At 31.5% G+C, this 15,539-nt stretch overlaps 1 protein-coding gene across 8 annotated transcripts in view; it reads right to left on the reverse strand.

The window, feature by feature from the left end:
- Positions 1-15,539, reverse strand: part of PCNX1 (pecanex 1) — a 160,918-nt gene that overhangs the window by 77,427 nt on the left and 67,952 nt on the right. For 5 of the 8 annotated variants that reach the window (XM_012756122.3, XM_012756125.3, XM_012756124.3 and 2 more), the window contains exons 7-8: positions 15,373-15,505; positions 9,398-9,582 (exon numbers count right to left, since the gene is read on the reverse strand). The exons of 2 other annotated variants lie outside the window; for them this stretch is intronic. In XM_012756122.3, coding sequence (XP_012611576.1) covers positions 9,398-9,582; positions 15,373-15,505 — 318 coding nt within the window. The remainder of the gene's footprint in view (positions 1-9,397; positions 9,583-15,372; positions 15,506-15,539) is intronic. One more of the 8 variants, XM_012756121.3, reaches the window with a different exon arrangement.

The following is a 15,539-nucleotide window of genomic DNA, read 5'->3' on the forward strand; positions in this document are numbered from 1 at the left end:
AGTGACCATGAGACAGCATCTCTAAAGATACAAAAAAGGTAAGATACCTGGCATTCCTCAGTCTCAAATATTCAATAATGACTGTTATTGTCTATAAAAATTAAATTTGTTAATTACACAAAACTGTTTTTTTGATGTAGCATGTCAAAGGAACAACAATAGGTTGGTAATTAAGTGATGAGGAACAGGAAGGCTGAGTAGTATTAAATACTGACTTGATGACCAAGGATACTTAAAGCATTTGTCTAAAGCCATGAATGGTACAGCAGACAAATTCTAAACAAACACTGGCAAGATACTCATAAAATACATGAAAAATTAATGAGTTTCTCTAACTCGTCCTATCAGCAAAAATCTTCACCACATGCTCAAGAATTCTAAGAATATAGTCACTAGAACTCACCTAATAAACTCCTATTGTGTTCTTGATGTCACTCATTTTCTAAAGATACCTATGTATCTTGTCATTACTAGAATGACAAATCATCTTCATGGTTTTTCTAATCCTCTATGTACCAACAATAAAGGAGGCATCTTAAATTTCTTGGGTAATTTTCTTACTTGACCTCCAACCCTACCTCTGTTCATTCTGGGCCCTCCAAGCCTAAACCTGTTAACACTGTCTAAACTGGTTTCTCATTTTTCTAGTATTATTCTTAGGGCAGGGAGGGGATACAAGAACAGAGAGAGATACATAGGAAGTAAATTTATAAAGTGGGTTTTAGATGACTGTTGGAGGACCACATACATCTATATGACTAACTTAAGTACTCAAATAGTAGATATGAAAAATGCTTGTTTCTGATGGTGATAAATGTGTTATCTTTTTTGAAATGAAATGTGAGCATATGATGCAGCTGAACTTTCCAAAAGTGAACGTACAAGTTTACATTCTGCTATGATTTCATCATATGCTCACATTTCATTTCAAAGCTCACAATGCTATCTCAATGAATAAATTGTACTTTTAAGAGAGAAGGCCTTTAACATCAGCTTTAATTTCTGAAGCACCCCCCTTCTTACTATCACAAGTGGTGACTCTGAATTTTCACCCAGACAGAAATGACTCACTCACTGTATTGCTTACAGGTTAATGGACTCAGTTCTCCCTAGATCAGGGGTCAGCAAACTTTTTCTGTGAAGGACCAGATAATAAATATTTCAGGCTTTGTGGGCCACATAGTCTCTGTTGCAACAATTCAATTCTACCATTGTACGTGAAAGCAGCTATAGATAGCACATAATATAAACACGTATTTATTGTATTTACTTCATTTACAACAACAGGCATCAAAAGCTGGACTTAGCCCACAAACTGCAGTTTGCCAATTCCTGTCATAGATCAAGAACCTTAGGTTCCTAAAACCTCTTTAATTCTTGTGATACAATGAAAATCAAGTCACTATGCTACTAATACTTATCATTTCAAGTTTCAATATTTAGAACCAGTCTTATTTTTCTTCCTGGAATATGCAACACTGTTCTAGGTTTTTAAAACAAAAGAATAGGGAAAAGGGCAGGTATAAGAAGAAAAAGATTGGTTTAGAAGAGAGCTTTAGGTGACTGGTAAGGAAAGACAGGTATCTCTATTGTTAGGCAACAAAGAGATGTATATGCTGATATATTTTATTGATATGGCCACTTCATTCTCTAGTTCTGATTTAACATGGGGTCAATTCATCATTACAACTCCACTCCCACTCCCTAGTCCCCAGGATCAGCTGAACTTTCCAAAAGTGAACGTACAAGTTTACATTCTGCTATGATTTCATCATATGTTCACATTTCATTTCAAAGGGACAAGTCCTCCTTACCTTGGTAAAATAATCTGTAACAATGATATTGATGACATTAAGACTGGTCAGGTAAAAAAAAAGGCAAGCCACAAAATGGGAGAAAATATTTATAATTTATATTTGACAAATGAGTTGTATTTAAAATATCAAAAGAACTCTTACACCTCAATAGTTAGAAGACAACCCAATTTTAAAAACGAATAAAATATTTGAACACACTTCACAAAAGATATATGTACAGCCAATAAACACATCAAAAGATGCTCATCATACTGAGTCATAAGAGAAATGTAAATGTAAACCACAATGAATTTAAACCATTACACACCCATTAGGTCTACACTTATAGAGACCAACAAAAGCAAATGTTGGCAAGAATGGGAACAACTCAAACTCACTGGTGGAAAGGTAGAACTGTTTCCCAAAAGACAGTTTAGAAATTTTATTCACAACAGCCAAGAACTGGAAACGCTACAAACACTCATCAACAGGAGAATGGATAAATAATATTCAGTAAGCTCATACTCAGCATTGTAAGAACAAACCACTAATATATGCAACAACATGATGATCTCAAAAAGTATCATGCTCTGTGAAAAACTAAATACAAAAGGCAGTATATTGTATGACTGTATTTATATCAACTTTTAGAAGACAGAAAAATCACAATAACAGAAAGCAGATTAATGGTTGCCTATGGCCAGGAGAGATGGACTGCAGTTGGGCACAAAGAATCTTTTGAAGGTGATGGAAATGTTCTGCATCTGGACTGTGGTATTTCACAGATATATACATCTGTTAAAACTCAGTGAACTATACATGCTAAACGAATGCAATTTATTGTACCCAAATTATATATTCATAAAATTGATTAAAAAAAAAAAAGACCTGCCAGGTAAGAGTCTGAGTAAATGGATGGGCATGAGACAGCATGTAGTCAGTGAAATTCCCACAAGACACGACCAAGACTTTGGAGAATGATAATGGTATTTGTTGTCCTGTTTTGGTGTTTCATTTAAAAAATATTACTAATCATTAGATTATTTTGTAGTATACAAAACAAAGTTCGCCACTCCCTAGGGACAGCCACTGCCAAGAGCATTTTCTGTGTTCTTCTGAATAATTATTATATACATTTTATCCCATGACTAATGGATCGTTCTCCTCACACATATTGTTCTGGAATTTACCTTATTATTAAATACCCTAATTTTCCATGCCACTAATACAGATGTATCAAGTTCTGAATATTACATTATATCGGTGTACTATAATGTCTTTAAGCAGTTCTCTAGTGATGAACACAGATTTTTTTACAGTTTTTCAAAATTACAAACAATGCTACAATAAATATCTACATACATATGTCTCTGCATGGTTGGAAAATTTGTAGTTTAAAACATATGATTCTCAACGTGGACAAAGCAGGGCAACAATAAAGATTTAAATAAATAAACAGATAGATAAATGAATAAGAAAGATATAAGTACTTTTGGTCTATAATTCTAAATTTCCTTACAAAAACATCTTGTCATTTAGTTATCTATTTCTCTAGACCTTTCCAATACCACTTTCACCAGATGATAAATAATTTCAATCTTGTTTTTAATTTGTAATTTTAAAAATTATAAGCAATGTTGGGCTTTTAACCAATGACTGCCAGCCACTGCATTTCTTTTCTTTTTTTTATTTTTTTTTATTTTAGCGTATTATGGGGGTACAAGTGTTAAGGAGTCACTGATCTTCATCTTAATTTGAAAATCTTACTGTCTTATTGTGCCAAAGACTGATGAATTACCTCTGGTATCCATCTGCTTATCCTTATTCTTATTCCTTACCCTTATTATCCTTATCCATCCTTATTCTTTTCAATAATAGAAACTTCCCCTCACTGAATTTTAGCTGGACTTTTGTCCCCATAGTTAGAGACATTTCCCAGCCTCTCCTGCAGCTAGAAGTTGCCACGTGACTATGTATGGCCGACAGAAGGTGGGAGAAAGTAAAAGGCATATTTTCCAAGTCACAGTCAGAAAGATAAAGTCTGGATGACCTTGACCTTTTTAGTCCCTCTCCCTTCTAGTTTGCTGGGAAATGTCAACGACTACATCAGTCTCTCAACCAGGCAGGGAAGCTACATATGAAAGTTAACATAGTCAATCCATTTGCCAGGACTGGCCTCCATTAAACAGTTATGAGAGAAATACAACCACTTCTTTTATTTCAGCCATTGATTTGAGAGGTCTCTCCTTTAAAGAATCTAACCTATATTCCAACTACTGCATGTATTAATCAACTTTAATTTAAAATCTTAAGAATGTTTAATGTTAGAAAGCAGATAATTTAGTCTACTACTTCAATGAATTCTTTACAACATATTAGCAAGAGACAAATGAAATGTCTTAACCAGTCCCTGTAAATTTTGGTAAAATTCCTAGAGCAGTTCAGGTATCCAAAACTGTTTGAAATAATATTCTACTATAGTCTTAGAATTGTTACTGTAGTCTTTCCACAGTAAAATGATAAACTTCTGAAAAATATCCAGGGGATAAAGGTTACAGTAGATAAAATTTATCTAGATCTATTTTTAACTATTACTATTTGTGGGTATAAAATAGACACTCCCAAACCCTATCAGATAAAGTATAAACTGCTCTGAGTTTTCCATAAAGCAATTAACAGTATACATCAAAGCCCCAATAATGTATAATCCCCTTGACTGATAATTCCACTTCAACATATTTATCCTAAGTTAATAATCACAGCTGTACACAAAAGCATCCATAAAGGATGTTCCACACAGTGTTTACTACAATAGGAAACACCAGGAAACAACTTGAAGACTAACAACAGGGTTAGTTAACAGGTTAAATAAATCATAATATAATATTTTATCAATAATAATAATGATCCCAATGATTATTTACATAATAAACTTACTATTGCTAAATACTGTTCTAACTGCTTTCCATACTTAATAGATAAAACCTTCACAATAAACCTATGGTATAGGTATTATTATTGTCCCCCTTTGATAAATAAAGAAACTGAGGCATGAGGAGAGAAAATAACTTGTCCAAGATTACATAGTAAGTGGTAGAGCATGGTAACTAGTAGAGCCAGGAAGTCTGGCTAGTCTGGCTCAAGAGTCCACTATGCTGTACTGCTTTTCATGTAGATCTCAGTGACAAAATATTATGCAGCTAATTAAAAACAAGTTAAACAACAGTTAATAACATGGGTAAATGTTCAGACATGCTAACTGAAAAAAAGCAAGATACAAAACTCATACATAGCACAAAGGTCACACAATATACGTCTAATTCTATTTTAGAAAAGTATATATACATGTGTACATTGAAAAAGACTGGAAGGAGTAAATTATAAAATATTCTAATAATAGTGAACAAGTGATGAGATTACAGATGACTTAACTTTCTTCATTGTATTTCCAATATTTATAAACTTGTATTTCTGTTAAAAGGATGGGAAAAGCACATTCTAATTTATCAAAAGGAAGTGTAAGTAGAATATATCTTCCTAACCTTTTATAACACTTCCTCTTTCTCGATTTAATGAAGCATTTTCATTTCAATAAACATTTTACTTACATTTACATACACTTCATTGCCCCTCATCCCCCCAAAAAAAGGATCAAAATATAAAATTTAGTGTTTTTTGTACTCAAAAACAACAAAGGACAAGATAAAGGTTGTTACAAAATGAATATAACCTTTCTTGTTAAGATGAATCAAAATAATCTATCATGACATAGAGAACTGAAGTATAAATTCAAGGTCCCTTTACAGTCCTCTGACTCTGTAATTACAGTAACAAGGAAAAGTACTTATAGCCCCAAGTGCCACAGAGTAATATATATAATCTTTTATAAACATCAAGACTAACTTTAATAAAAATCACTAAAAGTATATAAATCACTGAGTCTCTGTGTTTTAAAGTACAAATTTTAAAGCCCCCCAATTATATTTCTGCTTAATAATGCATAACTGCTATAAACTGCTTAATAAGAAGAGCAATAGAGTGTTGTCAGGTTTCCTTCAAGTCTTCTCCTAGAGCTGACTACATTTTCAGGTTAATAAGCTCTGCAATAAAGCATATTATCTCAAAAATAATTCCTTTGTCAATCCTTGTACAGTAACGAAACAAAAGAAAATCTTAGAAGAATCAATTTAAGCATCACTTTTTAAACCTGTAATGTATTAATCAAATTAAGACAGTCTTAGAGAAATACTACCCATGATATTTACATAGTTATAGTTATGTCTTGAGAGATATAAACTCCCTTGTCCTCATTTCTTGTATTATAATATCAGTAACTTCTTAATTTTTCACATAAAGATAAAATATTAATAATAATTTTACATATACTTTTTCAAAACTTACCCTCACCATTGACCACCACTAATTTCATACGCAGAAAAAAACAGAGGCACATTTTCCTGCTCTATCTGATCTTATCTGCAACATTTCCTTTGAGATGCTATGTTACACATTAAGAGTGTAACTGTCAACTATTTTAATGTGTAACTATCAACTATAACGGCATGTTTCATCACTGTATCATTTTATTAGTCTTAATTTGTAAGAGGAAGGTAGGATTAACATAAAAACTGCAAAGTAATTGCCAAATTTTATAGAAAAATTTAGCAGATATAAAATAGAACTTTTTGTTCTACTTGTATTCAGAGTCACTTATGTGACTTAATCTAGGCACTAAGCAACAGCTTGTTTTATTTAATATTATGGTTTAAGACAGAAAATATTATAAAATCAACAGCAAATAACAAGTCCAATAAGACTGATTGGAAGGAAATTAACCTTTAAAGTGTGGTCTTTAAAATAAAAAACAACACATTACATTGAAGGATTTAAGAAATTCTGATAGAAATTTCCTTTTCAAAGATGTTAACATAACTCATCCATCATTTTTATGTCACTTGAACCTTTTTAGAAATAGATTTGCATGGAAATGAAAACTATAAATAAGAAACTATCGAAGTTTTTCCTTTTAAATTATACCACTTATAATTGTTTCTAAAATTAATTATGATTTAAAAATATGCTTGCTGAATATACAATGCAAATACTTATTCCTCTGCTGAATAAACTACTAATAAAATCCTTATTCTACTACCTTTAGGGAGCTTTTCCATCATGTCTAATATTACCTGGTAACCCCAAAATGTTAGTTAAACACAACAGAGAAATAAGAATTCTCAGGATTTAGTATAAAAAATGGATGTGGTTATCTATTATGAATACCACAAAATAAAGACGTAGAAAACAGGCTAGGGAAACTATCTAGGCTTGGAATTAAACAATGTATGGTTGAGAGTTTCCTTTAATCCAAACAGGCACAGAAATATGTATGTATACAAACATTATATACACTCAAACATACTTGAGTGCATATATAAATCTGGGTGTGTATACATTTGAGTGTGTATATATGTATATATGTGTTTCATATAAAATGTCTTATGCATATGGATATAACTTCACATGTAAAAATTGGTTAAAATTTTTTAATAGAAGAAGGTAAATTTGGAAGGAAGCAAACCTATGTAAATATTCCATACTTTTAGGGAATATTATGGCTAACTTTACCATACTTGAGTATGGAGTACACACATTAATGCACACATTTTCTTACTACTGCTAATTAAAATTACATAAATAATTAAACTACAAAATATTCTAGCTTTTCTACCAATTCCTTTAAGTTCAGCTACAGTTCATGTTCAGAATCTTTTCTGGCCAACTTTATGGGCTACGGAACAGACATACACTTTCCACTGACTGCTTGTTTTGTACGAATCATTACTAAGCATTCAACATGGCAGCATTCAGCTACCACAGGTCAGGAACTTGCTACCAGAAAGCAGTTAACACAAAAAATAAAATCAAAATTTCAAGAGAATATCCTGAGTATCCATCACCAGATGCTAAAAGTCACCTTCCGTCAGAAGAAGCTTTTATTTTCAGAACTGACAAAGTTCATAAATAAATATTTTCAAAAATCTGCATGTAGCATTAGGAAGGGGCTTTATAATGAAAGATCACTTAGCAAATTTTTTGAGCAAACTAAGAATTTTTATAGAGGAAAATTATCTACTCTTTCATTGTATGCTTGATTCAATAAAAGTCTAAAAATCTGAAAAGGATCAAAGCAAAGTCTTTTATTTTAGCTGACCTACACTACCATAAAACCAATGGAAAACGAGATAATGATTGTAATTTCATATTAAAAGGTTCATAAATCCTTTGTCCATAGGAACTTTGGGCTAACCAAAGAAAAATATCAATATAAAGTTATTACAGAAGAGAATTATATATATATATATATATCTCCAATTAATGAGGTATCACTTGCAACTAAAATAAGTAGCTAAATTAGAGTCTACTTATTCTTTCTCAAGCAAGTTTCCTTATACATTTTCTTGCCTCTCCAAACGCAAATGCATTTTAAAATTAAAATGTTTTATTGCCTTCTCATTTTATTTAGAAATCACCATACATTTTAATATTAAAAATTCATAGATGATCATTTTCAAGTTTCTATAAGATTTGCTAAAGATTATTTTCATCAATATGCATACATATTATTAATACTTCTCTATAACTAAAGACTTTTACAAAATGGAAAAATAGTCAATGAATAGATAGCATATAAAGTTTTATTAAACCTAATTTGGGCACCTTATACCTCATATCTGTCCAGTTAAAACATCGACTGCATTATCACCTTTATAAGTGAAAAGCAGGTATAACATACATAATAAAGTCACAATGATTAAGTGCTTTCAAGTGAGTATTTCTGAATAACAAGATTTTCTTCTTCATTAATATTTACTTAAATCATTATTAATCAGCACTATGAGCACAAGAAAGCTGGACTATATAGAGACACACGAACCAAAGTAGTACAAAATATCACAATTAAATAATGCAGAAGGCAGACATTTGAGTGGATATTACTGAGGTTTTAAGTGATACCATACCTGACACTATTTAATAATGTATACGTATATTTATAGAAGTATTAACAAGAAAAAGAAATAAACTTTATAAAGTTATTATTTGATACTAATATGGAATCAAGATGTCCTCAGAATATTGCATTTTGAATTATAATATCTCCTACTACAGGTAATAGACATACTGTGAAATATAGAATACCTGATTCTTCAGTAATAATTAAAAAGCATTTTTCCCTTTTTTATGGCACATTCAAAGAATTCAAAGAAATTAAGGTATAGTCAAAATCATTTTTTTAAAAAATCAACATTTGCCTACATGGTACAAATGCCTTGTGATAACAGAATTGCCCAAATCATTTTAAGAGGACACTCAAGTACCTATTAATAATGGATGTACTCAGAGAAAATGCAAAATAAGAGTAAAGAGAAATAGAAAAGAGCAAAAGTCAAATTTTCCTTACACAAAGGGCAAATCCTATATAAAAAGTGCTCCTATGTATAGTTCCAAAATGAAGCTATCTCAAGAAAAAACTGCAATCATTGTTACCCGTTATCTGCTGCATTTAAGTTCTGTATCACCAAGATTACATAAGGCCTGCATACCAAGTTCATCGTGCAAACTGCTACCGCCTACAGCAGATGCATTGTCATGTGATGCTTCTAAGTGGACACTCCCATTTCTCACCAGCAAGGAGGCACTAGCACTGAGCACTGCAGCCTGGGAAGGGGGGCGGGACTGGACTTTGACCTGGGCTGTGGACTGCGAGCCTTGCTGACCATCTTGAAGGCTAGGAAAAAACATGGATTAGGGAGACATTACAGGGAAGAAAAGAGAAAACAACAGCTAGAATGAAGTCAATATAGAAAACTGATTTCAAAAAGATACTTTTTCAATGTAACCTAAGAAAGAGCCAACACTTTGTAAAATACACAGATAACACTGATAGACTTAAGTCTTCTGATCTTTATAAATCTGATTCAAATCTGATGAATGTAGTAAACATTTAATGTATATGTAAACTGGTTAATCTGCAACTTTTTTCCTCTTCAAGCCAACTAAATTTTAGTATAAAGAAAAAAGAAAGTGGCCAAAAAGAATCAAGAGTACATTCAATTTATGTGTGTTGTAGCTGGTCCCCAATAGATAACCATATTTTTCAGTTAAATATGCATTTTTATTTATAGCCTTGTAATAATTCTAGAATTGTTCAACTATTCTGGGATCTCTAATTCACAATAAAACAAAATTTCTATACATTTGAAAACCAAAGAATCCTTACCAAATGCAACCAAATTCTGAATCAAAAGAAAATCACAAACTAGTATAAGAAAACCAGAATAACTGACTCAACCAAGTTAAATACAAATGGCAGGGGATGTTGACAGAAGTAGAATTAATTAACATAAAATGTTATCTCTAAAAAGTCTACATATTTCCAAAATAAGGCCACATGCTTCATGTACAAGGTGTTAGTTAAAAATTATGTTCCCTTAACAAATTTTATTTTCTTTTCCATATTGTAGTCTCATTAACAAGGATCCCATCACTGCAGGGAGACTCAGGAGGCTGAGGTGGGAGGATCTACTGGAGCCCAGGCATTCCAGACCATCCTGAGCTACATAGCCAGATCCCATCTCACAGAGAAAAAAAAAAGGATCCATCATTGTAGAAAATCTTAAAAATGATTTAGAAACCAAGAATTTCTCAAAGGATATTAGTCTTTTTTAAATTTGATAAAAATTTTAAATACTTAGTATTTTATTATGAATTTACTTATCAAAAATTTTTATAAAATTATCTAAATTTTCTAAATAATTAAGAAACTATTATTAATTCATTTTATATTTTCATACACTTAAGATACTATATTTTAATGTTCTTAGTATAATATTTAGACAAATTTAAACTAACAAAATTCATGAGATCATTTTGAGTATAATGATTATATGTCATTCTCTATATGATGTTCACTACGACTCTGCATTCTGTCAATTTAAGTTTACTTTGAATAATCGCAGAGCCTGTAATTAAACTTATTAGACATCTAGAATGAAAGAAGAATGCTACTGAGGATGGCCTTATTCAGGTACTTTATCATTTTTCATAAGTACCAAGTTCTCTCTAATCCTTTGAATTCAATGTAATACCTTCTCTGGTACATATAAAACAAGCCCATCTGCTGCAGAGTAACCATGAAATGAAAGGTGGAGTAGAAAATACTTATACATTGCTTAAGCCTATGATTATGGCAATAGAATATACTCTGGAACTATACTGTCCAGTATAGTAGCCTGTGACTACTTAATTAATATTTTAGCTCCTCAGTCATTTCAAATGCTCAATAATCACATAACATAGCTAGTAGCTACCACAACTGTGGTAGCTACTAGCTACCAAAGAGTGGGCAACAGCCAGTAGTTAGTATCTACCATATTGGACAGGGCAGATTATAGAATATTTCCATCATCCCAGAAAGTTCTATTAACCAGAACTACCTGGAGCATTCATTTTTTCAGGCTTCTTTTAGAGCCAATGAAAAGTACACATTCCAAGCAGAGCATAACAATGGGCACAACATATGAAAAAACCAAGTCTGGAAAATACTGATTTTTCAATCCTTACTGGCATTATTTTTTTGACCCTTAACTATGAAAGTATTTATTTAATAATTTCTTCAGACTAGAATCTTTGTACAATAGATATAAATGAAGAGATGATTTGTGGGATAAGTTTTTACTTTCCATACACACACGTACAGTTAATCTGTTATTCTTCCTCAGAATCTATCTAAACTTATCCATGAATCTTACCAAAATAAACAAACTTCACATGGAGAAAACAGAGAGGAAAAAATGTTTAAGTAGTTTAAGTATTGTGTCCCTTGACCATTCAGATTCAGAAGACAGTGGAATTTTATAGAATATGTAACTCAACAAATTTTTCTATCAATTTTTTCACTTAAAATCGTAAGCAAAATAGCTATACAGCAGTCACATGTATTTTAATGTGAACATATTTGAGAATACACCAATCTTCAACATAGAGATGCACAATGTATATCCAAGTATACAAAAAGGTTTTAAAAATATTAGGCAATCCAGGAAAATCAATTCTAGAATAAAGAAATAAAAGAAATTAGCCAAAATCTATGTAATTATAAATATCAAGTTTTTGAACATCAAAAACTAGTAATAAAATATTTATGTTCCTTGAATTTCTATTTTCTTTTTATTTTAAATTATTTTATGAAGGTAAAATATAGATATGCAATTTACCATCTTTACCATTTTAAGTGTACAACTCAGTGGTAATAAATACATTTATATTCTTTTTTCCCCTTCCTGTGCCTGAATTCCTATTTTCAAATCCTTTAACAACAAAAAAGCCTTCATTTTTGCATAAATTGTTAGAAAACATTTTCCTGGGGGGCTGTACTTCATCTTTAACTAATAATTGGCATGAATTAATCTTTTTTTACATTTTCAATTAAATGTCATAACTATCAGTTTGAGAAGAGGTAGCAACTATTTTATAACACTCCAAAGGGAAAGGCAGAAATTTAGGTCTATAACTATCAGCTATCACTAACATGCAATCTTACTATTTAACATTTTCTAATTGAAATGACAGAAAAAAGTGGCCTTCATCTTTCCTTCCTCTATTCCACTTAATTGGTCCTTGATACATTTTGCCTTACACGACTAGCTATCTTTGTATGGGTCTCCCCAACTAAAATGTAAACTCCAGAAGTGTATCATTCCTATGAATCTCCAGATTCCAGAGAAAATGCACAAGAATGTCTTAAACATATTATACACACAACAAATAGCTGGTGGATTCATTTCTGAGCACCATAAAATGATCCCTATGAATTCCTAATCATGGACTCTCAGTTATCACTATGATCGTATTTCATTAGAGATCTTTCAATCTTATGTATTTTCCCCCTCATCTTATATGTTTAAAAATAAGTCTAAGAATACACAAAAGTTTTTTTTCCCCTTCCCCAGAATGCACTGATGATTTCTTTCCATTACAGTCCATTAACTAGAATTCAAAAAGATATCACATTTAGGTTGATAAATGTAAAACTAACTCTTAATATCTGTATCATATAACTTTAAAATATTTGTCTTTTTTAGCCCTAATAACTGGGAAGAATTAGCAAGGGTATATAAAACCTACCTATAGGCTAATTAAAAAAAAAAAAAAAACTTAAAAAAAATTCTGAAACAGTATATTCTTACAAGCATTATAAAATACATACAATTTCTCTTTGTGAGGAAATTGATAATTCACTCCTAATCCTTGGGGACATATATTTTATCAAGTTGTTTTTTAAACTATTCGTTAAAGTTTAAAATAAGTTAGCAGATTTTACTAGTATTTATACAGTAATTGTAATGAAAGTATTGCCACATCTATACCATTTTTTTTTTGACAAACAAGTTTTCTAAACTTTAAATGATCATACCACCCTACATTTATTTAAAGAGGAAATTATTATTCTGTAACTCGCACTGAGAATCGCTTCTTGGTCCTTTGGCTAAGACCAAGAGTAATTCACAGGGAGAAATAATACCAATATACTTTACCTGAATATTTTCACAATTATAAAAAATGATTTTAATAAATTGGTATTTCTCTCTAATTAATCACAGCTAAATTTTATTTTACTTCACCCAGGATGAAGACAACTGAATTAAGACATATGCAACCTTTATACTAGAAATAATACTGGAACATCAGCAAAAACTACATGCTGACTACTGGGAGACTACTTTCCAAAAATTCCAACGTGAGTACTTTAGAAATAGGTTTTACACCATATCCTTATTTAAACAGTGATGTATTTAAAACCCTAGAAAAACACGGGAAAATTTTATGTGATTGCTTGGAGTTAGAACACAGCTCTTTAATATTCCACCAGATAGAGAAGAAAACTCATTTGTCTACAATTCTTTGGTGAGTGGGATCCACTGGGCTCATTTGTGGCAAAGAATGAAAGGATCTTTAAAAACCAAAAAGAGAAGGTTTGAAAAAAAAAAGTTTAAGAAATAACAACATAAAATGAGTAAGAAAGCAAAGTTGTCATCTATGGCAAGTATTATTCAAAGGGAAAAAAAGAGGTTAGAAATATAATAGAAAAAGTAAAATAAAATGCTGAGCTCTTTCTGCATGTTGGGACTCTGCCCTAAATCCACCAGCAGAAAGAAAAATTACCTCAGGTGGAGGCGGAAGAGGGCAAGAGGTTAAAAGGAAAGAGAAGAGGAGGGCTCGCAAAAAGCAAAGGGGCTCAGAAAACGTTTCCAGAACCAAATGCTTCTTTTAAATTGGTGTCCTCTCATTTTTATAGTTTAAATATTGGTTTGATTAATCCATATTACTTTTAAAGAATTATATATTATTGGGGATTAATTAGGTACATGACCTATGAAAGATGAAGTCCCTGATTGTAAAGTAAAATCCAGGAAAATAAGTCTTAAATCTCAGGGGAATATAAAATAAAGTAATATTTTAAAGAAAGAAGGATTTTGTTACTTTCAAGAACAAGGTTTTAACAAGGGAAGAGGTTTACATCTTCCAACCTACCATGTACTCACTAACAATTATTTTATCAAATGCTCTTCCTTTTGAATTTGAAATTAAAATGTGGAAGGAAAGTAATCTATATAATGTGCTCTGGGACATAGAAGTCAATAAAAGTATATGGTATAATATATGTACTGTTTAAGAAGCACATGTAAAGTATTTGCGTCTATATCTGTATTCTTAAAGTACAAGTCTTCTGAATAGAGTGTTACATTTCTAATTCATGGCATGGGCTCATTAGACTTGATACAATTAGCAATAAAAGTTACTAGAATTTTAATTGAAAATTATCCCCAATGTTATGAATGGATGCTTTCTTACTTAGGATTATTGGAAAATATAAAAATATTTTTGTTTAATACACTATAATAGTTGAGAAGTTCAACAAAAATATACATACAAATATACATATCCAATTGACCACACTTTACATAAACTAAATATTTTAGTTCTGTGTCATTTACTAGGTCCTGGTTATTATAAAATAAAACACACCAAGTTTTAAGCAATATAAAATAAAATATATCATTTTAGTGAGATAAAATAATCAAACTGGCTTATCAAGTAGAAGTCAGTTATCTGTTATTCCTCAACAAGCTCACCATTTGGTTTTGTATTTGTTCATCCTAAATACTGTCTAGATGCTAGAAAAAGATGTTGCATTAATGTTATTAATTTGGAGTAGGAAAAAAAGAAAAGCTGATTTAAGGCCTACTATTTACATTTCTATAACGGTCCTAAAGTGATTTTGCAATTTAAAATTGGCTAAACCAATCTGATCATTTTGCTTAAATAGCGCAACATAAGGCATGCATAATGTCATAGGCCCATGGTCACATGCAGAGAAAACCTAAAGAGGCTTAAATGCATAGGAGACAAACAGCAAAAGAAAAGGCTCTTCAAAATGCCTTCTTGGGACTGATAGAATAGGTTAGAAGATCTGTCACATGCATGCTAAACTTGGTGGAATTTCAAAATATCATACCTTAGGGGTGATCCGATGAGCAATGTAGGAGGGGTAGGGTTACTCCCTGCATTGTGCCGGCGCCGTACTGCCTGGCGCCTAAATGTGCTGCGTTCACGGCGAAATGACACCGCCTCCTCGCTGGCCTGTGCTGCTGCATCAAGACAGACTTAGGTCAAATAGGAGCC

This window comes from Microcebus murinus, chromosome 6 (genome assembly GCF_040939455.1).
Source record: "Microcebus murinus isolate Inina chromosome 6, M.murinus_Inina_mat1.0, whole genome shotgun sequence".
Taxonomy (NCBI): domain Eukaryota; kingdom Metazoa; phylum Chordata; class Mammalia; order Primates; family Cheirogaleidae; genus Microcebus; species Microcebus murinus.